General features: G+C 29.9%; 1 protein-coding gene across 1 annotated transcript in view; it reads left to right on the top strand.

Moving 5' to 3' along the window:
- Positions 1–24,990, top strand: part of LOC134856262 (uncharacterized) — a 197,349-nt gene that overhangs the window by 76,435 nt on the left and 95,924 nt on the right. Inside the window, exon 2 of the mRNA XM_063872897.1 lies at positions 23,870–24,046. Coding sequence (XP_063728967.1) covers positions 23,870–24,046 — 177 coding nt within the window. The remainder of the gene's footprint in view (positions 1–23,869; positions 24,047–24,990) is intronic.

Below are 24,990 nucleotides of genomic sequence, written 5' to 3'. Positions count from 1 at the left end.
TAATCTCTTCTCCATCTTTTCAACAAAATCATTGAACTTTCTGTGTTTTTATACAAGTTAAAACTAATACAGTCTCCATCAACGTCATGTGTCCACCACTCTTGTAGTTTTTTGCAGTAGTTCAATTTTAAAATCTGATGAAGGTCCATTTCAGACATTGAAAACACTTTTGATAGAAACATTTTTCTTACTAAAACAAACGAAGAAACTTAAAAACTCGAATTTTTTTTATCTTTTTAAATTTATTTCGTATTTACCAAAAAAACTTTTTCCATCATTTAGAAATTGATGTAGCTAATCAAAGACTCAATTTTTGGCAAAAAATGAAACTAATCAATTAAATACAGAAAATCAAAAAATATTAAAAATCTTTTCAACTACCTTCTTGTTTGTAATTTTGTTCAAATAGGACAAAATTTATCTAAATTTAGAGAAAAAACCATAAGTAAATAAGTTTTTCTGTAATTTCTTATGCAAAAACTGAAAAACTAAATGATAATAAGTCAATGCTTTATGTCAATTTTGATTAAATTGTATGTGTTGTCTGACTTTTCCTCAGATATTATAGCTCCAAATATACACTTCAGCGAGAAAAAATAGTTTTGAACCAATAATACTTCAATTACCAAACATACAAAGCATCCTACAGCATTGCTGATATTAACACTTTTCAATAAACATAAAGTCTCCCAAAATTTGGGACAGTTCTTTGAATTCGTTCAAAGTATAGTTGACATAGGCAGCTTGTTTCATTGCTTCATTGTCTTTTGCAGTGAAGAATTGAATCGGAATGTAGGGAGCTTTGTTAACATTGTACTTCTTGATCGTGACACAATCTTGTCTTCTATTGTAGGTTGCTATGTAATACACTTTGCTGCAAATAGCAAGCTCCTGATCCATAGTTGACTCCTTGTCAGAAGTGAGTTCCAAAATAGGTTCTCAGCATCGTGAATGACAGTATTTCTAATTGCCTAAATTGCTTTTCCTATTTTCTCACCAATATAGACTTGTTGGGACTTTTCAAAGTGTCACAAATCATTATTTTTTAATAGTTGAAAGCACGTCCTAATTTGAATGCCTGCTGATTCTCATCAACTTCTGACGAAGTTCGCAGCGGTTGGTGACCCCCATGTATTAAGATAGGGACTAGAATTCCTATGTATTAAGATAGAGAATAGGTTTCCTAATTAAGATGGTAAGGTTTCAGATGGCAAGTTTCAGATGGTAAGCTTTTTTCGTCGCCCGAGTTTCTTATGTACAGTGTGTAGATTTCCCAGTGTATTAGAATTTCATTTTAGGGAATTGAGAACTCATTAAGATAGAGAATAGATTTCCTATGTATTAAGATAGGGAATAAGTTTCCTAATTAAGAAGGTAAAGGTTTCAGATGGTAATTTTCAGAAAACAATTTTGGCGCCTGATCTTATCATGTTTTAAAATACTGTATAAATTTCCCTATGTATAAGGATTCAGTGTAGGGAATTAAGAACTTATTAAGATCAAATAGGTTTCCCAATGTATTAGGATAGGGAAGGGTAAGTTTTCAGTGTGAGGGAAATATCTAGTTTTTTCGCAAAAATCTCAGCACGCGTTATGTAATTGGTGAGTATTACGTGTAGATTGTCTAATGAAAGTATTTTGTTTTTTTTTGGTTCAAGGTAAGTAGTCAATGGTAAGATGGGCAAAAACCTGGAAATTTATCAAAAAATTGAAAATTTTTTCAAAAAACTTCCAAACACGATTTGATATAAATTGACTAAAAACTGTTTTATTAGATGAACCTACTTCTCAAAAAATTTCTCAATCCAGCTGAAATTATACTGAAACCAACTGAAACTTTGAAAAAAAGTCGAGTTTTTGGGAAAAAAGTTGCAAACATTTCAAAGGTTTTTGGAAAAATTGCAAATTTGCAAATTTTTAGGAAGAACTGCAAACATCTCAAGTTTTGGCTAAATTTTTGTTGATCCTGGTCTAATTGAAAAAACAATAAATACGTTTAGAGTATAAATTAAGCTCAAATTGTATTTCAATTGGCATCATGTTGAGACACTGATATAAAACTTTGAATAGAAATATGGATTTTTCATCAATTTTCTCTCAAAATAACAAAGTACGATAAAATTTACCGTATTTTTTTAGCTTAAAAGTGGTTTATAAAATGCTCTGAACATATAAAGCTCATATTAGCTGAATCAATATTGATACTTCCACTTTTTCGGAAAAATAGTGTAACTAATCGTTTTTTTCGAGAAAAAAAAATTGTCAAATCTATCCAAAGTTTTCTTTTTTAACCTGTCATTTGTGTAATTAACTGGTTTTTTGTTCAATTCAAGAAGGTTTCAACTAAAAATCTCAATTCAATTAAATAACAAGAGCAATATTGAGTGAAATTTCCAGATCAAACTCCATGATCCAACTCCTTCTCAGTTTTTTCTCAAAGATTAACCCAAACTTGTACAAAATTACAGTTCTGAGAAGTTTTCACGTTGGTAATAATAACAAGTTTCGGATCATTGTTGGAAAATGAACATTTTACTGCTAAATTTGACTAATGATTGGCTAAACTTTTCTTAAAAAGTACATTAGATTGGATGAAACTCAACAAAATCTTTTTCAAAACTAAAGATTATCTCTCTGTTGTTTCAATAACACAATTTTAATGATTTTTCCTTAAAAAATTTCTAGTTCTTAGGGTTGTTCTTGCTTTCTGCTTTTACATGTATTCGCTATTGAAATCACTTTGCAAAAAAATTTAGTCAGAACAGGGGAATTTAGAAGGAAAATGCTATCAATTGAACAATTTGCTGGCAGAGATAAAATTAGAATTGATAACGTCTGATGTTTCTTTCGCCTTTCTACAAGTTATCTTTTCGGTTTTCTTGTTTAGTTATAAACTTCTACTATTTTAGCAAAAGTAAAAATTTTAGGATCATTAACTATCACTTTTCTTGCAAAACAGTTTTTAAATCGTTTTTATTCTTGATTTGTGTAGGAAGTTTTCTCAAAAAAATCTCAGTGAGAAAGAATCGGAGCTAGTTAAAGCATTCAACAGTACGTGTAGAAATTGAGAATTTAAAATTGTGTTTTTATGTTGAGTTTTTAGAACGAATTGAGAGCAGCTTGATTTTTTTAAATCTGAAAACCTTTGGAAATAGAAATACGCAAGTAGGTCTAGGTTCAAGGTGCAAACTGTAGCAACTAAATAATTTTGCCAAAAAAAACTGAAGCTAACTGGAACAAAATTTTTACTAATTGAAATTTTTCATGTTAAATTTCATATGATTAAGAGATCCTACAGCTGGTTCTGCCGAAGTATCAGTTTATTTAGAAATTTTCAGCAAGCTCTATATTTTTTTTTATCTAAAAATCTTTTTACATCAAATATTTGTTTCTATCCAAAATAATTAAAAATAGATCTTGAAAGCAAGTTTTCGGTTTATGCTTCATTTATCATCTTCCAACAGATGTTTGAATTATTTTACATAAAAAATGCTCAAAATATCTGAGTTTTGGTATAAATATACCTTATATATCAAATGATAAAAATTTTTTTAAAGATTACACTTTTATGTGGGAGTTTTTCTCAAGCTAAAACTTATAAGCTGAATTTTAGTATAGTTATCTCAAATCCACTAATGAAAAAAATTTAGTTTCTATCTCAATTTAGAATTTCCTCGATTTCTGCTTCATCTACTATCTTCCAACTTAATCTTATTTGAACAATATTTACTTGAAAACTGACTTTAGATCGAAAAATGCGTCATTTCATCAATTGCTCAATGATTCGATGCAGAATTAATACCATAAACCCTTTGCTAAAAATTTTCAAGTGATTTTCTCAACCCAGTAATTGTATGTTGCTGTTTCAACCCTGAGTTTCTATACTGAACTAAGGTTTTAATTGAGAATTATGTACAATACTAATTTAAAGTTTACACAAGTTAGAAAAAAAACATATAACTTTAATTTTTTCTAGGTCAATTCTCATTTTTTTTCTGAAATGATCAGAAAACAGTAAAAAATCATAGATTTGAATAAATTAACCCCACTTTTTTCATAAGATTGCCCTACTCTATGAACACTTTTACAAGCACTAAACAAGAAAATCTTTCAAATGCTAACAAGACAAAACATTTCAATTAGTCGATGTTTCATAAATGCCAAATTTTTCACAATTTTTTAACAAATTCTTATTTAAGTATTAGCGTATGTTATGTACTTCTACAAAATTATCGCAACAAAATCTCCTAAAGCTTGCCACCAATTGAGTTTTAATGTAGATTAAAGATTTTCGGATCTATTTCCATTGAAAATTTCACGAAAAGTTGAACTCGATTGTTGCTGGTTTTCTCATCAATCAGAACTTTTGAATAAAAAAAATAAATGATAGATCTTGAATTGTGATAAAAAAACTCTAATTTTTACTAGACATTTTCAAAATGGTCTTCATTGATTTTCAATTTCATTAAAAATTAATATTCATACTGATATGTATGTTTTTAACTTAGTAAAATAGTAATTTTATCTTTTGTCGGGTTGTGTTTTGAGAGTGCTGAGCACATAATTTAACATTATGTTGACGATGCTTCTTCTTGATATGATTAGTGAGTTCCTCGCTGCTATGAGTATAAAAGTTCAGTTCGAACACTTTAAAACACCGCAGGCTCTACGATGTCTTGACGCATCTTCACGTGTGTATTCTCTGCCACATACAAGACATGTGACTCTTTCGTTTCTATTCAGTGACGGCATCTCAATAAGTAGAGAAAAAATAAATAGGAGATTTTGAATATCCCAAACTTTTAGAAAAAAAAGTTGAATAGCCTCAAAAATTTAATAAAAGTAAATAAAAACAGCAAAGTTCCAAACCAATTGTTTTTAACGTGAAAGAAAATCAGAATGGATATGCTATTTAGCCTAGCTGAAATAAAATTCATCCATTCTAACCATAGAGTTTTTGCAAGTTTTGCTATCAACCAATCAGAATCGAGCATTGATAAAAAGGAAACTTTTATCTTTTCTGATATCAACCAACAAGAATCGAGCATTACTTACAAGAAATTTTCTATCTTTTTAAATGCCAACCAATCAGAATCCAGCTTTATTTATAAGGAACTTTTTATCTTTTTTGATATCAAACAATCAGAATCGAGCAGTAATATTTGTGGTATTAACCAATCAGAATGAAGTATTCACAGATTTTAAATTATTTTATAGATCAGAACAAAACTATGTTTATGAAACTTCCCAATCGGTTAATTTTACTGAGTTTTTTCGACATAATTGACATATAAATTTGACACCAAAGTGAGATAATTCAGTTTTCTTGTCTGGTTTATATTATTGTTTTGATACTAAATTCAAATTTTGAAGTTTCGATCAAAGTTTTATAAATTTTAGGGAATTAAGAACTCATTAAGATAGAGAATAGATTTCCTATGTATTAAGATAGGGAATAAGTTTCCTAATTAAGAAGGTAAAGGTTTCAGATGGTAATTTTCAGAAAACAATTTTGGCGCCTGATCTTATCATGTTTTAAAATAGTGTATAGATTTCCCTATGTATAAGGATTCAGTGTAGGGAATTAAGAACTTATTAAGATCAAATAGGTTTCCCAATGTATTAGGATAGGGAAGGGTAAGTTTTCAGTGTGAGGGAAATATCTAGTTTTTTCGCAAAAATCTCAGCACGCGTTATGTAATTGGTGAGTATTACGTGTAGATTGTGTAATGAAAGTATTTTGTTTTTTTTGGTTCAAGGTAAGTAGTCAATGGTAAGATGGGCAAAAACCTGGAAATTTATCAAAAAATTGAAAATTTTTTCAAAAAACTTCCAAACACGATTTGATATAAATTGACTAAAAACTGTTTTATTAGATGAACCTACTTCTCAAAAAATTTCTCAATCCAGCTGAAATTATACTGACACCAACTGAAACTTCGAGTTTTTGGGAAAAAATTTGCAAACATTTCAAAGGTTTTTGGAAAAATTGCAAATTTGCAAATTTTTAGGAAGAACTGCAAACATCTCAAGTTTTGGCTAAATTTTTGTTGATCCTGGTCTAATTGAAAAAACAATAAATACGTTTAGAGTATAAATTAAGCTCAAATTGTATTTCAATTGGCATCATGTTGAGACACTGATATAAAACTTTGAATAGAAATATGGATTTTTCATCAATTTTCTCTCAAAATAACAAAGTACGATAAAATTTACCGTATTTTTTTAGCTTAAAAGTGGTTTATAAAATGCTCTGAACATATAAAGCTCATATTAGCTGAATCAATATTGATACTTCCACTTTTTCGGAAAAATAGTGTAACTAATCGTTTTTTTCGAGAAAAAAAAATTGTCAAATCTATCCAAAGTTTTCTTTTTTAACCTGTCATTTGTGTAATTAACTGGTTTTTTGTTCAATTCAAGAAGGTTTCAACTAAAAATCTCAATTCAATTAAATAACAAGAGCAATATTGAGTGAAATTTCCAGATCAAACTCCATGATCCAACTCCTTCTCAGTTTTTTCTCAAAGATTAACCCAAACTTGTACAAAATTACAGTTCTGAGAAGTTTTCACGTTGGTAATAATAACAAGTTTCGGATCATTGTTGGAAAATGAACATTTTACTGCTAAATTTGACTAATGATTGGCTAAACTTTTCTTAAAAAGTACATTAGATTGGATGAAACTCAACAAAATCTTTTTCAAAACTAAAGATTATCTCTCTGTTGTTTCAATAACACAATTTTAATGATTTTTCCTTAAAAAATTTCTAGTTCTTAGGGTTGTTCTTGCTTTCTGCTTTTACATGTATTCGCTATTGAAATCACTTTGCAAGAAAATTTATTCAGAACAGGGGAATTTAGAAGGAAAATGCTATCAATTGAACAATTTGCTGGCAGAGATAAAATTAGAATTGATAACGTCTGATGTTTCTTTCGCCTTTTTACAAGTTATCTTTTCGGTTTTCTTGTTTAGTTATAAACTTCAACTATTTTAGCAAAAGTACATTTTTTGGGATCATTAACAATCAATTTTCTTGCAAAGCAGTTATTAAATCGCTTTTTGTTCTTTCTTTGTGTCGGAAGTTTTCTCAAAAAAATCTCAGTGAGAAAAAATTGGTGCTAGTTAAAACATTTGAAAGTACGTGTAAAATTGAGAATATAAAATTGTGTTTTTATGTTGAGTTTATAGAACAAATTGAGAGCAGCTTGATTATTTTTAATCTGAAAATCTTTGCAAATAGAAATACTGCAACTGAATGCTTCTTAGAGAAATTGATTTAGAAAAGGAAATAAAGGTGCAAACTGTAGCAACTAAATAATTTTGCCAAATTCGTTAAGCAAAACGAACTATAGTTCTACGTAACTTTCTATTTGAAAAAACTGAAGCTAACTAGAACAAAATCTTTACTAATTGAAACTTTCGTATTAAAGCTCATATAATCCTACAGCTGGTTCCGCCAAAGTATCAGTTTGTGTAGAAATTTTCAGCAAGCTCCATAATATTTTTTATCTAAAAATCTTTTTACATCAAATATTTGTTTCTATCCTAAAATATAGATCTTGAAAGCAAGTTTTCGGTTTATGCTTCATTTATCATCTTCCAACAGATGTTCGAATTATTTTACATAAAAAATGCTCAAAATATCTGAGTTTTGGTATAAATATACCTAATATATCAAATGATAAAATAAGGTTCCTATCTCCAACTTTTTGCTTCATAGGCTCTTCCGTTGTTTTGTTTTTTACTGATAGACCACTCAATCTGACTTAACTCTTCTAAAAAAAACATTGTTGATAAATCTGGCAGTACTCTTCTTTTTTGTAATCTCTTCTCCATCTTTTCAACAAAATCATTGAACTTTCTGTGTTTTTATACAAGTTAAAACTAATACAGTCTCCATCAACGTCATGTGTCCACCACTCTTGTAGTTTTTTGCAGTAATTCAATTTTAAAATCTGATGAAGGTCCATTTCAGACATTGAAAACACTTTTGATAGAAACATTTTTCTTACTAAAACAAACGAAGAAACTTAAAAACTCGAATTTTTTTTATCTTTTTAAATTTATTTCGTATTTACCAAAAAAACTTTTTCCATCATTTAGAAATTGATGTAGCTAATCAAAGACTCAATTTTTGGCAAAAAATGAAACTAATCAATTAAATACAGAAAATCAAAAAATATTAAAAATCTTTTCAACTACCTTCTTGTTTGTAATTTTGTTCAAATAGGACAAAATTTATCTAAATTTAGAGAAAAAACCATAAGTAAATAAGTTTTTCTGTAATTTCTTATGCAAAAACTGAAAAACTAAATGATAATAAGTCAATGCTTTATGTCAATTTTGATTAAATTGTATGTGTTGTCTGACTTTTCCTCAGATATTATAGCTCCAAATATACACTTCAGTGAGAAAAAATAGTTTTGAACCAATAATACTTCAATTACCAAACATACAAAGCATCCTACAGCATTGCTGATATTAACACTTTTCAATAAACATAAAGTCTCCCAAAATTTGGGACAGTTCTTTGAATTCGTTCAAAGTATAGTTGACATAGGCAGCTTGTTTCATTGCTTCATTGTCTTTTGCAGTGAAGAATTGAATCGGAATGTAGGGAGCTTTGTTAACATTGTACTTCTTGATCGTGACACAATCTTGTCTTCTATTGTAGGTTGCTATGTAATACACTTTGCTGCAAATAGCAAGCTCCTGATCCATAGTTGACTCCTTGTCAGAAGTGAGTTCCAAAATAGGTTCTCAGCATCGTGAATGACAGTATTTCTAATTGCCTAAATTGCTTTTCCTATTTTCTCACCAATATAGACTTGTTGGGACTTTTCAAAGTGTCACAAATCATTATTTTTTAATAGTTGAAAGCACGTCCTAATTTGAATGCCTGCTGATTCTCATCAACTTCTGACGAAGTTCGCAGCGGTTGGTGACCCCCATGTATTAAGATAGGGACTAGAATTCCTATGTATTAAGATAGAGAATAGGTTTCCTAATTAAGATGGTAAGGTTTCAGATGGCAAGTTTCAGATGGTAAGCTTTTTTCGTCGCCCGAGTTTCTTATGTACAGTGTGTAGATTTCCCAGTGTATTAGAATTTCATTTTAGGGAATTGAGAACTCATTAAGATAGAGAATAGATTTCCTATGTATTAAGATAGGGAATAAGTTTCCTAATTAAGAAGGTAAAGGTTTCAGATGGTAATTTTCAGAAAACAATTTTGGCGCCTGATCTTATCATGTTTTAAAATACTGTATAAATTTCCCTATGTATAAGGATTCAGTGTAGGGAATTAAGAACTTATTAAGATCAAATAGGTTTCCCAATGTATTAGGATAGGGAAGGGTAAGTTTTCAGTGTGAGGGAAATATCTAGTTTTTTCGCAAAAATCTCAGCACGCGTTATGTAATTGGTGAGTATTACGTGTAGATTGTCTAATGAAAGTATTTTGTTTTTTTTTGGTTCAAGGTAAGTAGTCAATGGTAAGATGGGCAAAAACCTGGAAATTTATCAAAAAATTGAAAATTTTTTCAAAAAACTTCCAAACACGATTTGATATAAATTGACTAAAAACTGTTTTATTAGATGAACCTACTTCTCAAAAAATTTCTCAATCCAGCTGAAATTATACTGAAACCAACTGAAACTTTGAAAAAAAGTCGAGTTTTTGGGAAAAAAGTTGCAAACATAGTTTTGGCTAAATTTTTGTTGATCCTGGTCTAATTGAAAAAACAATAAATACGTTTAGAGTATAAATTAAGCTCAAATTGTATTTCAATTGGCATCATGTTGAGACACTGATATAAAACTTTGAATAGAAATATGGATTTTTCATCAATTTTCTCTCAAAATAACAAAGTACGATAAAATTTACCGTATTTTTTTAGCTTAAAAGTGGTTTATAAAATGCTCTGAACATATAAAGCTCATATTAGCTGAATCAATATTGATACTTCCACTTTTTCGGAAAAATAGTGTAACTAATCGTTTTTTTCGAGAAAAAAAAATTGTCAAATCTATCCAAAGTTTTCTTTTTTAACCTGTCATTTGTGTAATTAACTGGTTTTTTGTTCAATTCAAGAAGGTTTCAACTAAAAATCTCAATTCAATTAAATAACAAGAGCAATATTGAGTGAAATTTCTAGATCAAACTCCATGATCCAACTCCTTCTCAGTTTTTTCTCAAAGATTAACCCAAACTTGTACAAAATTACAGTTCTGAGAAGTTTTCACGTTGGTAATAATAACAAGTTTCGGATCATTGTTGGAAAATGAACATTTTACTGCTAAATTTGACTAATGATTGGCTAAACTTTTCTTAAAAAGTACATTAGATTGGATGAAACTCAACAAAATCTTTTTCAAAACTAAAGATTATCTCTCTGTTGTTTCAATAACACAATTTTAATGATTTTTCCTTAAAAAATTTCTAGTTCTTAGGGTTGTTCTTGCTTTCTGCTTTTACATGTATTCGCTATTGAAATCACTTTGCAAAAAAATTTAGTCAGAACAGGGGAATTTAGAAGGAAAATGCTATCAATTGAACAATTTGCTGGCAGAGATAAAATTAGAATTGATAACGTCTGATGTTTCTTTCGCCTTTCTACAAGTTATCTTTTCGGTTTTCTTGTTTAGTTATAAACTTCTACTATTTTAGCAAAAGTAAAAATTTTAGGATCATTAACTATCACTTTTCTTGCAAAACAGTTTTTAAATCGTTTTTATTCTTGATTTGTGTAGGAAGTTTTCTCAAAAAAATCTCAGTGAGAAAGAATCGGAGCTAGTTAAAGCATTCAACAGTACGTGTAGAAATTGAGAATTTAAAATTGTGTTTTTATGTTGAGTTTTTAGAACGAATTGAGAGCAGCTTGATTTTTTTAAATCTGAAAACCTTTGGAAATAGAAATACGCAAGTAGGTCTAGGTTCAAGGTGCAAACTGTAGCAACTAAATAATTTTGCCAAAAAAAACTGAAGCTAACTGGAACAAAATTTTTACTAATTGAAATTTTTCATGTTAAATTTCATATGATTAAGAGATCCTACAGCTGGTTCTGCCGAAGTATCAGTTTGTTTAGAAATTTTCAGCAAGCTCTATATTTTTTTTTATCTAAAAATCTTTTTACATCAAATATTTGTTTCTATCCAAAATAATTAAAAATAGATCTTGAAAGCAAGTTTTCGGTTTATGCTTCATTTATCATCTTCCAACAGATGTTTGAATTATTTTACATAAAAAATGCTCAAAATATCTGAGTTTTGGTATAAATATACCTTATATATCAAATGATAAAAATTTTTTTAAAGATTACACTTTTATGTGGGAGTTTTTCTCAAGCTAAAACTTATAAGCTGAATTTTAGTATAGTTATCTCAAATCCACTAATGAAAAAAATTTAGTTTCTATCTCAATTTAGAATTTCCTCGATTTCTGCTTCATCTACTATCTTCCAACTTAATCTTATTTGAACAATATTTACTTGAAAACTGACTTTAGATCGAAAAATGCGTCATTTCATCAATTGCTCAATGATTCGATGCAGAATTAATACCATAAACCCTTTGCTAAAAATTTTCAAGTGATTTTCTCAACCCAGTAATTGTATGTTGCTGTTTCAACCCTGAGTTTCTATACTGAACTAAGGTTTTAATTGAGAATTATGTACAATACTAATTTAAAGTTTACACAAGTTAGAAAAAAAACATATAACTTTAATTTTTTCTAGGTCAATTCTCATTTTTTTTCTGAAATGATCAGAAAACAGTAAAAAATCATAGATTTGAATAAATTAACCCCACTTTTTTCATAAGATTGCCCTACTCTATGAACACTTTTACAAGCACTAAACAAGAAAATCTTTCAAATGCTAACAAGACAAAACATTTCAATTAGTCGATGTTTCATAAATGCCAAATTTTTCACAATTTTTTAACAAATTCTTATTTAAGTATTAGCGTATGTTATGTACTTCTACAAAATTATCGCAACAAAATCTCCTAAAGCTTGCCACCAATTGAGTTTTAATGTAGATTAAAGATTTTCGGATCTATTTCCATTGAAAATTTCACGAAAAGTTGAACTCGATTGTTGCTGGTTTTCTCATCAATCAGAACTTTTGAATAAAAAAAATAAATGATAGATCTTGAATTGTGATAAAAAAACTCTAATTTTTACTAGACATTTTCAAAATGGTCTTCATTGATTTTCAATTTCATTAAAAATTAATATTCATACTGATATGTATGTTTTTAACTTAGTAAAATAGTAATTTTATCTTTTGTCGGGTTGTGTTTTGAGAGTGCTGAGCACATAATTTAACATTATGTTGACGATGCTTCTTCTTGATATGATTAGTGAGTTCCTCGCTGCTATGAGTATAAAAGTTCAGTTCGAACACTTTAAAACACCGCAGGCTCTACGATGTCTTGACGCATCTTCACGTGTGTATTCTCTGCCACATACAAGACATGTGACTCTTTCGTTTCTATTCAGTGACGGCATCTCAATAAGTAGAGAAAAAATAAATAGGAGATTTTGAATATCCCAAACTTTTAGAAAAAAAAGTTGAATAGCCTCAAAAATTTAATAAAAGTAAATAAAAACAGCAAAGTTCCAAACCAATTGTTTTTAACGTGAAAGAAAATCAGAATGGATATGCTATTTAGCCTAGCTGAAATAAAATTCATCCATTCTAACCATAGAGTTTTTGCAAGTTTTGCTATCAACCAATCAGAATCGAGCATTGATAAAAAGGAAACTTTTATCTTTTCTGATATCAACCAACAAGAATCGAGCATTACTTACAAGAAATTTTCTATCTTTTTAAATGCCAACCAATCAGAATCCAGCTTTATTTATAAGGAACTTTTTATCTTTTTTGATATCAAACAATCAGAATCGAGCAGTAATATTTGTGGTATTAACCAATCAGAATGAAGTATTCACAGATTTTAAATTATTTTATAGATCAGAACAAAACTATGTTTATGAAACTTCCCAATCGGTTAATTTTACTGAGTTTTTTCGACATAATTGACATATAAATTTGACACCAAAGTGAGATAATTCAGTTTTCTTGTCTGGTTTATATTATTGTTTTGATACTAAATTCAAATTTTGAAGTTTCGATCAAAGTTTTATTGATTTGTTCACTTTGTAACCAATGAAAAAAGAAAATAGCAAGATATACGTTTTTATTGTTTTCTTTTTGCTAATTTATAATATAAACAACTGGAAGTCAACTTGGATCATAGAACAAAAGATATTCTGACAAATCTAGACTTTGTTATTGTTTGAAAATTAAAACAGTAAACAAAATAATGTTCCTATCTCCAACTTTTTGCTTCATAGGCTCTTCCGTTGTTTTGATTTTTACTGATAGACCACTCAATCTGACTTAACTCTTCTAAAAAAAACATTGTTGATAAATCTAGCAGTACTCTTCTTTTTTGAAATCTCTTCTCCATCTTTTTAACAAAATCATTGAACTTTCTGTGTTTTTATACAAGTTAAAACTAATACAGTCTCCATCAACGTCACGTGTCCACCACTCTTGTAGTTTTTTGCAGTAGTTCAATTTTAAAATCTGATGAATGTCCATTTCAGACATTGAAAACACTTTTGATAGAAACATTTTTCTTACTAAAACAAACGAAGAAACTTAAAAACTCGAATTTTTTTATCTTTTTAAATTTATTTCGTATTTACCAAAAAAACTTTTTCCATCATTTAGAAATTGATGTAGCTAATCAAAGACTCAATTTTTGGCAAAAAATGAAACTAATCAATTAAATACAGAAAATCAAAAAATATTAAAAATCTTTTCAACTACCTTCTTGTTTGTAATTTTGTTCAAATAGGACAAAATTTATCTAAATTTAGAGAAAAAACCATAAGTAAATAAGTTTTTCTGTAATTTCTTATGCAAAAACTGAAAAACTAAATGATAATAAGTCAATGCTTTATGTCAATTTTGATTAAATTGTATGTGTTGTCTGACTTTTCCTCAGATATTATAGCTCCAAATATACACTTCAGTGAGAAAAAATAGTTTTGAACCAATAATACTTCAATTACCAAACATACAAAGCATCCTACAGCATTGCTGATATTAACACTTTTCAATAAACATAAAGTCTCCCAAAATTTGGGACAGTTCTTTGAATTCGTTCAAAGTATAGTTGACATAGGCAGCTTGTTTCATTGCTTCATTGTCTTTTGCAGTGAAGAATTGAATCGGAATGTAGGGAGCTTTGTTAACATTGTACTTCTTGATCGTGACACAATCTTGTCTTCTATTGTAGGTTGCTATGTAATACACTTTGCTGCAAATAGCAAGCTCCTGATCCATAGTTGACTCCTTGTCAGAAGTGAGTTCCAAAATAGGTTCTCAGCATCGTGAATGACAGTATTTCTAATTGCCTAAATTGCTTTTTCTATTTTCTCACCAATATAGACTTGTTGGGATTTTTCAAAGTGTCACAAATCATTATTTTTTAATAGTTGAAAGCATGTTTCAAAACAAACTTTCCCATTGTTGGATTTTCGGAAACAAACAAACCTCCCAATTCTTGTTTAATTTTTTGAGATTTGAGAATTCAATATAATTGGGACTATTGTAAATTCTTGAGTACGTTTTTGAAGAGTAAACTGATCAGATGAGGAGAAACAAGAGAAATGTTTTTAAGATTAAATGAAAATGGAAGTAAACAATATGAGTCACCGCGATTTCCATATATTGAAGTAGGACCAAATATGGAAAGTTTTATTTGAGTTTTCCCTAAATGGAGAGTGTGTAGGCGTTACTTCTCCTATATAAATCCACAATTTTCAGCAAAAATCATTAATCCCAATGGCAGATGCTATGTGTCAAGCTCTTCCCAGCTTTTATTCAGATTACAGTAGAAAAATCGCTATTTAATTCTGTTTTCAACAAGTTTTACGAAAAATACATAGTATTCCAAGATTCTACCCACAATTCTTTATGTTCTTTGGAGAACTGTAAGTTCCTTTTGGTTTTAATAGGAACCTATTTTTACCAATTTTTGCAGAGATTAGATAAATATATTTACATATGTCAGGAAACTGACTGTCTTTACATTTTGTTCAAACACAGATTCCATTCAATTATTGTTACATCAAGCGGAGAAAATTTTAAATCAGCTTAATCTCGCCGTTCAACATGACTTACGATGGAAAGGAGCCAAAAAGATGCCTAGTATTGCAAAGAAACGACTAATTCGGAAAAAAATATAAGAGACATTATCTAAGTTCTAATCAAAAACTTGCTAGCACACAGACTCATGGTTCATCGTTTCTGGACAGAGTTCGAAAAGTACAAATTTCGAACTATTTGAATTTTGTACTTTTCGAGTCTGATTTGTTGAAGACTATTGATTGTTTTTTTGATTGTCATGGTTCTGTGAATAGTGATTATGTAAGCTTTGTGAATAAATAATCAACTGTCTCACAATGTTTTCTTAGTAGTTTGCCCTGATAAGTCTTTAAAAACGTAGCTTTGGTTCAGGAACACTTAATTCAACTGAAAAAAAAACTAATTCACAACCAAATGGGAAACTTGAAAAAATGTGTAAAAAGACAAAAATTGAGTTAATTTTCGAGTTAGTTTTCATTTTCTTCTTTATGTACCACACCATGTTTTCTTCTAAACAGAGCTAAGTTATCCTGTTGAACCTTCAATTTTTCTTTCTTTTACCTTGTATCACGAATTGTTTCATTTTTTCGCCAATTATGAAAGGAAATTCTTAAGGGACTGAAAAACTTCTTCGGATCTCTGTAGAAGATGTCAAATTCAACCATTTTTTCAAAAATAGTCATTTGTAGTAAATGTTCACTTGTAAGCAAATGAAAACTATTTCCGTATCCCAGATCCACAACTTCATCAAAAACTTTTGCATTTGAACCATATGAAAACCCGTACTTTTTTCTCGAAGGTGACTTAGATATTGCCAATTTTTTCTAAATCTCTAATTGTTTCACTCTCGAGTTCTCTCCAATCTGAAAGATCTATGATAAGTTGCTCACTAACCGGGGAGGTTTTATCAAATTTTAGAATCTTGACAGTTTCGGTACCAACTTCAAACTGGATGCAGTAACTCGCCTGTTCTATTATGATTGGATTCAAAGTTTGAGATAGAGTTCCATTTCTTTTAAAAATTCTACTAATGTTGATAGATTGAACTGAACTGTAGGAGATTTTCATTATAAATGAAATATATAATTTTTCAGCTGTAGATTTTTCTGAATTTCTCATAAAAAAAACTGAACTCATCAAAAACTTTGCAGCATTTGGTTGACTTTAATTGTTTCTAAAGGTTTTGTACAGTAGGAATTGTTTGTTGTCCTGAAACTAATTTTGAAAGGTTATTCGAAAAGGAAGATTGAAAATTTTCCTATTAATTACAACCATGGTGGAGTATCTTTATTGAGATTTGAAAAACTAGCATATTGAGTAAAATCCACAAAATTTTTCATCAATCTCATCCTATTAGTAATAGTTATGCAATTCTGATTGGTTAAAATCTTTTTGGATATTTCAAGAATTTAGAAGACTCAGAAAAATCTAGAAATTAAGGTGTAATGACTTTTTATAAAAGTCGAGGATTTATTCTGTAGATTTCAAATATTAGAAGATTCTGGAATTTCATGAGTAATGATGTCAATTTCTCTGGTGAAATTATTCTACAACTTTTATTGTTCTATAAAAGTTAAAGTGTATTGACGTTATTTTCTCAGGTGGCATTACTTTTTTTCTAACTAAAGAATTCAAAAGACGCCTTCATAGCTCTGTAGAGAATCATGTCAGAATCGGATTGGCTTTTCGAAATTCAGTTTATTTATGATAATTGAATTTTTGTTACAAGAATCTTTTCAAATTAAATTTTTTCCCAGCTTGAACAGTTTTTATTATATAAATATAGATAGTTTTCATTACTTGTACCAAAACTTCTCTCAAGAGGTTTTGCAAGATGCTAAGAAATATAATTTTTTTTTGGTAAATTACCCGTTTTTTCCTGGTTTTCTCAAACATTATAAAAAACTCCAACTTTAGTTCTTAAATGATAAGGCAAAAAATGCAAAAGTTTATTGTAAAAAGCATGTTGACTTATACCTTAGATAACTTCTATATTGATGACTTTCATCGCTATGTTAATACCTTGGTTTTCTATTGTTTCTGATCAACAGACATGCAAAAGTTACTTTTCTAAAGGATTAAACTTTGAACTAAAATTTCACACAGATTAGTAATAAACTGTGCAAGAAAAATTAACTTGATCTTTTCCGGCAAGATGCTGAAAGTTTTTCAGTTTTTTTTACAAAACGCGAAAAGTGTTTCTTTTTTTTTCGACAAATTGCAAAACTTGTTTCACTTTTTTCAACAGAATACGAAAATTGTTTCAGTTTTTTTCTGCAAGATTAGAAAAGCGTTTCGATTTTTTCAAGCGTGTGTGAAAAGTGTTTCTTTTTTTTTACTACAAATCCGAAAAGTATTTCTCTTTTTTCGACACGATGCCAAAAGTGTTTTACATTTTTCGACAAAATGCAAAACTGGTTCAATCTTTTTGACCAGATATGAAAAGTGTTTCAGTTTTTTTGACAAAATGCGAAAAGTGTTTCACTTTTTTGACAAAATGCGAAAAATGTTTCAATTTTTTGAACAAAATGCGAAAAGTGTTTCAATTTTTCTTCGACAAATTGCAAAAATTCTTTCCTTTTTTTCAACCGAATACGAAAATTAATTTTTCAAGCTTATGTGAAAATTGTTTAGTTTTTTTTCCTTCAAATGCGAAAAGTTTTTCGTTTTTTAAACAAGATGCCAAAAATAAAAATGTTTCACTTCTTCGACAAAATGCGAAAAATGTTTCAATTTTTTTGATAAAATGCAAAAAGTGTTTCACTTTTTTCGACAAAAAGCGAAAAGTGTTTCAATTTTTTCAATAAAAAATGCGAAAATTGTTTCAAATTGTTTTGACAAGATGTGAAAAGTGTTTTGATATTTTTCTACAAAGTGCTAAAAGTGTGTGAGTTGTTTTTTGACAACATGCAAAAACCACTAGGTAGTTTTTAATTGTGTACAAATTTTCTAGAGTTTTTCTTAAAATGTATGCAAAAATTAATCAAGATTTTTAACATGTGTGCGAGTTCGGAGCACTAAATTAAGTTCTAATTGTTTTTCAAGGATTTATCTTTAACCTCTCATCTTTTCCATCGAATCCATCGCTGGTGCTTGTTGTGGAATTGAAGGCGTCATTGTTTCTGAGAAACCCTCATCTTCATCTTTTGTAATGGGGTTTTCAGCTAATCCTGCTCCCTCCCAAGGAAACAGGAAGTCGTCGACTGGTTGAGCCACAAATCTTGAGTCAGGAATCTCGGGGTAGTTCATTCCTACATGTTCAGAAACTTCCTCCATCATTTGCATTTCTTCAAGTTGGTTCTCTGTCATGGGTACTTGTGTCATATGATGCTCGTTGCTATCCCTTCGCATCATTCCACTATGTGCCAGACTTGGATTGGGATGTACATTCGTACCAGAAAAAATCCAGCGACTATTTCTCGCACTTGAATTTGTACTAGATCAGGCGAAAATTCTACAGAGTACATGAGGTTGCTGTTTAGCACTGAGAAGATCATTTTGAGCAATAAGTTGAGTAAAAGAGTAACAACCAGAATGATTTTGAGCTGCGAGGGGGTAGCTGACGGAAGATAAGGTAAAATTAAGGTATTTAGAGCTGAGAGAGGAGGTAGTTGACGGTAGTTTAGTTGAAAAAAATGATCTATAGTTAACAGTTAGGGGTATCTTCAACTCGAATATGTGAGTTTAACCAATCAGAATTGACTTTCCTTATTTGGATTGTAGTCGTGTCCAATCAGATTTCAGCTTCCTTTTATGGAATTTTTGGATAAAAGTTATAACCAATCAGAAACAAAGCTCAAATTTAGGCATTGTCGTTTCCAATCACAAGAAAGTTCATTTTTGTTCTAGTTGTCGTATCCAATCAGAGGAAAACTTACCTTTTAAGGGCTTAAACCTTCCAAATAAGTAAAAATATACACAAAAGCAACGCAAAAATAAATGACCAAAAGTTGTTTGCTGTAGCTGTAAAAATAAGAAATATCGCCGATTTAAGTTAAAAAAGAAGGAAAACTAATAAAAGTAGCATCTCTGCAAGTCTTCTGATCAGGTTAATTGAATTTTTTGTATATAATCAATGAGAACTTGCTGATTTTTGAGCAGATAGTCAAGCTATTTTTTTTATGTAGATTTGAGAGCAAAACTCGAAGTTGATGTAACTTTCAAAGCAAATCTCTGAAAATCTGATTCCAAACCTGATCATGCAAGATTTTGAACTTGCAAGAAAATCTTCAATGAAATGGAGGAATGAAGAATTTTGCTGTGGAGTTTTTACAAATTAGGGTATTGGGTAGGTGATAAAAAGAGTTTTGATATATTATCGTAAGATTTTTTATTAACTTCAAATTTTCTAAAATAAATAAAATTTCTTCCCTTGTCAGGTCTAATTCAGCCGTATGTTTGAAGCTTTGGTACTCAATACTTGGTTCAAAAGTGAACTCTTTGATTGAGTAAGTTTCTCTAAAGAGACCTTTATTTAGTCGGATAACTCTATTTTGTACAATAAAAACGTCCAAAAAATTATGAAAAAAGAAAGAGTCAACATCTTTTTCATCAAAAAAAAAGTCAACTGGAATTTTTCTTTTCTCTTGTAATGTAGCTCGAGGAAATTCAAATGTTTTTTGATTGTCATTTTTCAAATAATGATTGGAATTTTAAAAACATGGTAAACAGTTCACTTTTAGAAAACGCTGAATTCTGATTGGTTGATTTCCAACAAACAGTGTTACTAAAAAAATACTCATTTCTGATTGGTTGATCTCATAAAAGATAAAAATTTCCTTATAATTAATGCTGGATTCTGATTGGTTGATAGCAAACAATTTGAAAACTCCATGGTTAGATTGGAGGGATTTTATTTCAGCTAGGCTAAATAGCATATCTATTCTGATTTCCTTTCACGTTAAAAACAATTGGTTAAGAAAATTGCTGCTTTTATTTACTTTTACTAATTTTTGAGGCTGTTCAACTTTTCTTTTCTAAAAGTTTGGGTTACTCTAAATCTCCCATTTATTCCTTCTCTACTTATTGAGATGCCGTCACTGAATAGAAGTATGTTTTGTGTGTGTCAGAGAAAACACACGTAAAGATGCGTCAAGACATCGTAGAACCTGCGGTGTTTTAAAGTGTTCGAACTGTAACTTTTTACTCATAGCAGCGAGGAACTCACTAATCATATCAAGAAGAAGCATTTATAACATAAGGTTAAATTATGTGCTCAGGACTATCCAAACATACTCCGACAGAGGTGAAGTTACTATTTTTTTGTTAAGAACATACAAATCACTATGAATATTGATTTTTACGGAATCTGAAATTCAATGAAGATAATTTTGAAAAAAAATAGAGTAAAAGTTATAGTTTTGCATCAAAATTCAAGATATATCATTTTTTTTCATAGGTTCTGATTGATGATAACACCAGCAACAATCGAGTTCAAATTTTCGTGAAACTTTCAATGGAAATAGATCCGAAAATCTTTAACCTACAGTAAAAACTCAATTGATGGCAAGCTTGATTAGATTTTGTTGCGATAGTTTTGTAGAAGTACATACCATACGCTAATGTTTATTTAGGATTTTTTTAAGAAGTCGTAAAAAACTTGGTATTTACAAAACATCGACTAATTGAAAAATTTTGTCTTGTTAGCATTTAAAAATTTTCCTTGTTTAGTGCTGGTAAAAGTGTTCATAGCACAGTGCAACTTTAAGCGGATAATGGAATTAATTTATTCAAAATTATGGTTTTCTACTGTTTTCTGACGATTTAAGAAAAAAATGAGAATTGACCAAGAAACAATTAAAAAATAAATGTTTTTGCTAACTTGTGAAAACTTCAATTTAGTAATGTACATAATTCTCAACTAAAAACTTACTTCAGTATAAAAATTCAGAGTTGAAACAGCAACATACAGTTACTAGATTGAGAAAGTCACTTGAAAATTTTTAGCAAAGGATTTATGGTTTTTATTTTTGCATCGAGTCATTTAGCAATCGTTGAAATGATGCATTTTTCCATCTAAAATTCAGTTTTTAAGTAAATATTGTTCAAACAGGATTAAGTTGGAAAATAGTAGATGAAGCAGAAATTGAGGAAGTTCTAAATTGAGATAGAAACTTGAGATAATTATACTAAAATTTAACTTATAAGTTTTAGCTTGAGAAAAACTCCAACATAAAAGTGTAATGTTTGGAAATTTTTTATCATTTGATATATTAGGTAAATTTATACAAAAACTCATTTATTTTGAGAAATTTTTTTGTGAAACAATTCCAACATCTTTTGGAAGATGATAAATGTAGCATAAATGGAAAATTTTCTTTCAAGATCTACATTTCATTATTTTGGATACAAAACAAACATTTGATGTAGAAAGATTTTTAGAGAAAAAAATATGGAGCTTGCTGAAAATTTCTAAAACAAACTGATACTTCGGCAGAGCCAGCTCTAGGATCTCTTAATCATATGAAATTTAACATGAAAAATTTCAATTAGTAAAGATTTTGTTCCAGTTAGCTTCAGTTTTTTTGGCAAAATTATTTAGTTGCTACAGTTTGCACCTTGAACCTAGACCTACTTGCGTATTTCTATTTCCAAAGGTTTTCAGATTTAAAAAAATCAAGCTGCTCTCAATTCGTTCGAAAAACTCAACATAAAAACACAATTTTAAATTCTCAATTTCTACACGTACTGTTGAATGCTTTAACTAGCTCCGATTCTTTCTCACTGAGATTTTTTTGAGAAAACTTCCTACACAAATCAAGAATAAAAACGATTTAATAACTGTTTTGCAATAAAAGTGATAGTTAATGATCCTAAAAGTTTAACTTTTGGTTAAATAATTTGTTTTTATAACTAAACAAAGGAACCTAAGGGAGAACTTGTAAAAAGACAAAATAATGATCAGACGTTATCAGTTCTAATTTTATCTCTGCCAGCAAATTGTTCGTTCAATTGATACCATTTTCCTTCTAAATTCACCTGTTCTGTTTAAATTTTCTTGCTAAGTGAGTTCAATAGCGAATACATGTTAAAGCAGAAAGCAAGAACAACCTTGAAACCTAGAAATTTTCTACGGAAAAATCATAAAAATTATGTTATTGAAGCAACAGAGAGATAATCTTTAGTTTTGAAGAAGATTTTGTTGATTTTCATCCAATCTAATATAATTTTTAAGAAAAAGTTAGCCCATCTTTAGTCAATTTTAGCAGTAAAATGTTCATTTTTCAACTATGATCTAAGACTTGTTATTATTACCAACATGAAAACTTCTCAGAACTGTAATTTTGTACATGTTTTGGTTAATCTTTGAGAAAAAACAGAGGAGGAGTTGGATCATGGAGTTGGATCTAGAACTTTCAATGAATATTGCCCTTATTATTCAATTGAATTGAGATTCTTATTTGAATTCTCCTTGATTTGAACAAAAAACCAGTTAAATACACAAATGAAAGGTTAAAAATGGCAAACGTTTGACAGATTTGACAATTTTTTTTCTGGAAAATAACGATTAATTACACTCATTTTCCGAAAAATTGGAAGTATCAATATCGATTCAACTTATATGAGCTTTATATGTTCAGAGCAGTGTATAAACCACTTTTTAGCTAAAAAATACAGTAAATTTTATCGTATTTTATTATTTTGAGAGAAAATTGTGAAAAAATCTATATTTCTATTCAAAGTTTTGTATCAGTGTCTCAACATGATGCCAATTGAAATATAATTTGAGCGTAATTTTAAACTCTAAATGCATTTTTTTATTCAATTAGATCAGGAGCAACAAAAAACAAGCCAAAACCTTGCGATTTCTGCAGTTGCTTCCAAAAATTTGCAATTTTGTCCAAACACTTTGAAATTTTTACAATTTTTCCCAAAAATCTGATTTTTTTCGAAGTTTCAGTAAATTTTAATATATTTTCAGCTGGATTGAGAACTGTTTCAAAAGTAAGATCATCTAATAAAACAGTTTTTTAGTCAAATTATATCAAATCGTGTTTTGAATTTTTTTGAAAAAAATTTTCAAATTTTTGATAATAAATCCAAGTTTTTGCCCATCTTACCATTGACTTACCTTGAACCAAAAAATATAATACTTTCATTACCCAATTTACACGTAACACGCGCCAATTACGCGTGCTGAGATTTTCGCAAAAAAAGTAGATACTTCCACGCAAAATACAAAAAATACCGTTTTTCGTACCATTTTCTTAACATCTCACTGAAACCTTACCATTCCCTATCTTAATACTTTGGGAAACATATTCCCTATCTCAATGAGTTCTTAATTCCCTACAACGAATCCTTATGCAAAGGGAAGTCTATAAACTATCCTAAAACATGGTAAGATCAGGCACCAAAGTTGTTTTCTGAAACTTACCATCTGAAACCTTATTCCCTATCTTAGTATTCCCTATCTTAATACGTAGGAAATCTATTTTAATACATAGCTTGGTGACCGGATGCTGTATTCCCTATCTTAATACATGGGGGTCACCCACCAAACCCCTCAAAACAAAGGGGTTTAGTTTAAGGGAACATATAGTGCTCTCATTGTTTAAAAACATCATTTAACTTTAGATCAATATTGGTTGCTAACTGCTAGATATGTTTACACTCAAACATTGCAATGAAGCAGATATAGCATAAATGGCAATGCATGCTTTGGGGGCTTATGACTTACTCGTTTCATGTGCATTGCAGCTCACAAACTGGGCAATCCTGCCCATTACGAGCCCCTGAACAAGAGCTACTACGTGTTGGGTCTGGACGAGTCTTTAGAGGACAACCGACTCAACTTTTTTGTGGAGAGGAGGTTCGACCTGCCCCTTCTGCTGGAGGCCACCATGGGATCCCTCTCAAGCACAGACACACAGCTAGGTCTACTTCTACTTTTAATTCCTCATTCGTTGGTTGCATGAACAAATAGCTCTTTTTGCCCATTGCGTCCAGGGTCCAACTTTTTATTGATGCTTCCACCGAAGTGAACACAAACACAGTGGCAACCTGTCACTCGCTGAAATTGATGAACCATTAAGGTTTTGTTAACTCGACATAAGCGAAACATAGTCGTCACATTTCTTCCCTTATGCAGTGTATAACTAAATGTTCCCATGACTTTAATACGAAGCCATGTGCCGATTAAAATGGTTCGCTTACGTCCAGTTAACAAAACATTAATGGTTGTTTGAACAATTTCCAGTGAATACGTGAAAAGTTACAAATATAGTTCTGTTTTACAACCATATTAATATGCACTGATTCATTACGAACTGCATGCTTCTTTCTTGCTGTTTGTGGACATGCGCCAAGACATAGTTCAGTGGACTTGCTTGCGATACTTGGGCTCTTGGAACTAACCCGCACCGAGTGCCCATGGATTCTAATCAATTATAATGGATTTCCGAGACAAAAATAATCGATTATTATCCATTACAGATGTAAAATTCAGATCACAAAATCGAATATATTGCCATTATAATCGATTATTTCTGAAAAAAAATAACCCATTTTAATCCATTATAATCAATTATTATCCATTATTTTTGTCACTGAAATCGATTATTTTTGCCAAGATAATCCATTATAATCGATTATAATCCATTTCATTTTTAGAACTGAATTAGATAAATTTTTGCAAAATTTTGCAAATTTTGCGAGAAATTTGCAGAGTGTATGCCATGTTTTTTACTAAATGCCATGTCTGAACGTCGTCCCCTCGTCCCTCAAGTTTTTTTAACCCCCCCCCTCCCAACTGAAGGTGGGGTAACCGTGGGGGGGGGGGTAAGCTGGTAGGAAGGTGTGAGCTGAGGGGGGTGTAAACT

Source organism: Symsagittifera roscoffensis, chromosome 1 (assembly GCF_963678635.1).
Source record: "Symsagittifera roscoffensis chromosome 1, txSymRosc1.1, whole genome shotgun sequence".
Lineage (NCBI taxonomy): Eukaryota > Metazoa > Xenacoelomorpha > Acoela > Convolutidae > Symsagittifera > Symsagittifera roscoffensis.
This window is presented reverse-complemented; position numbering and strand designations above follow the sequence as displayed.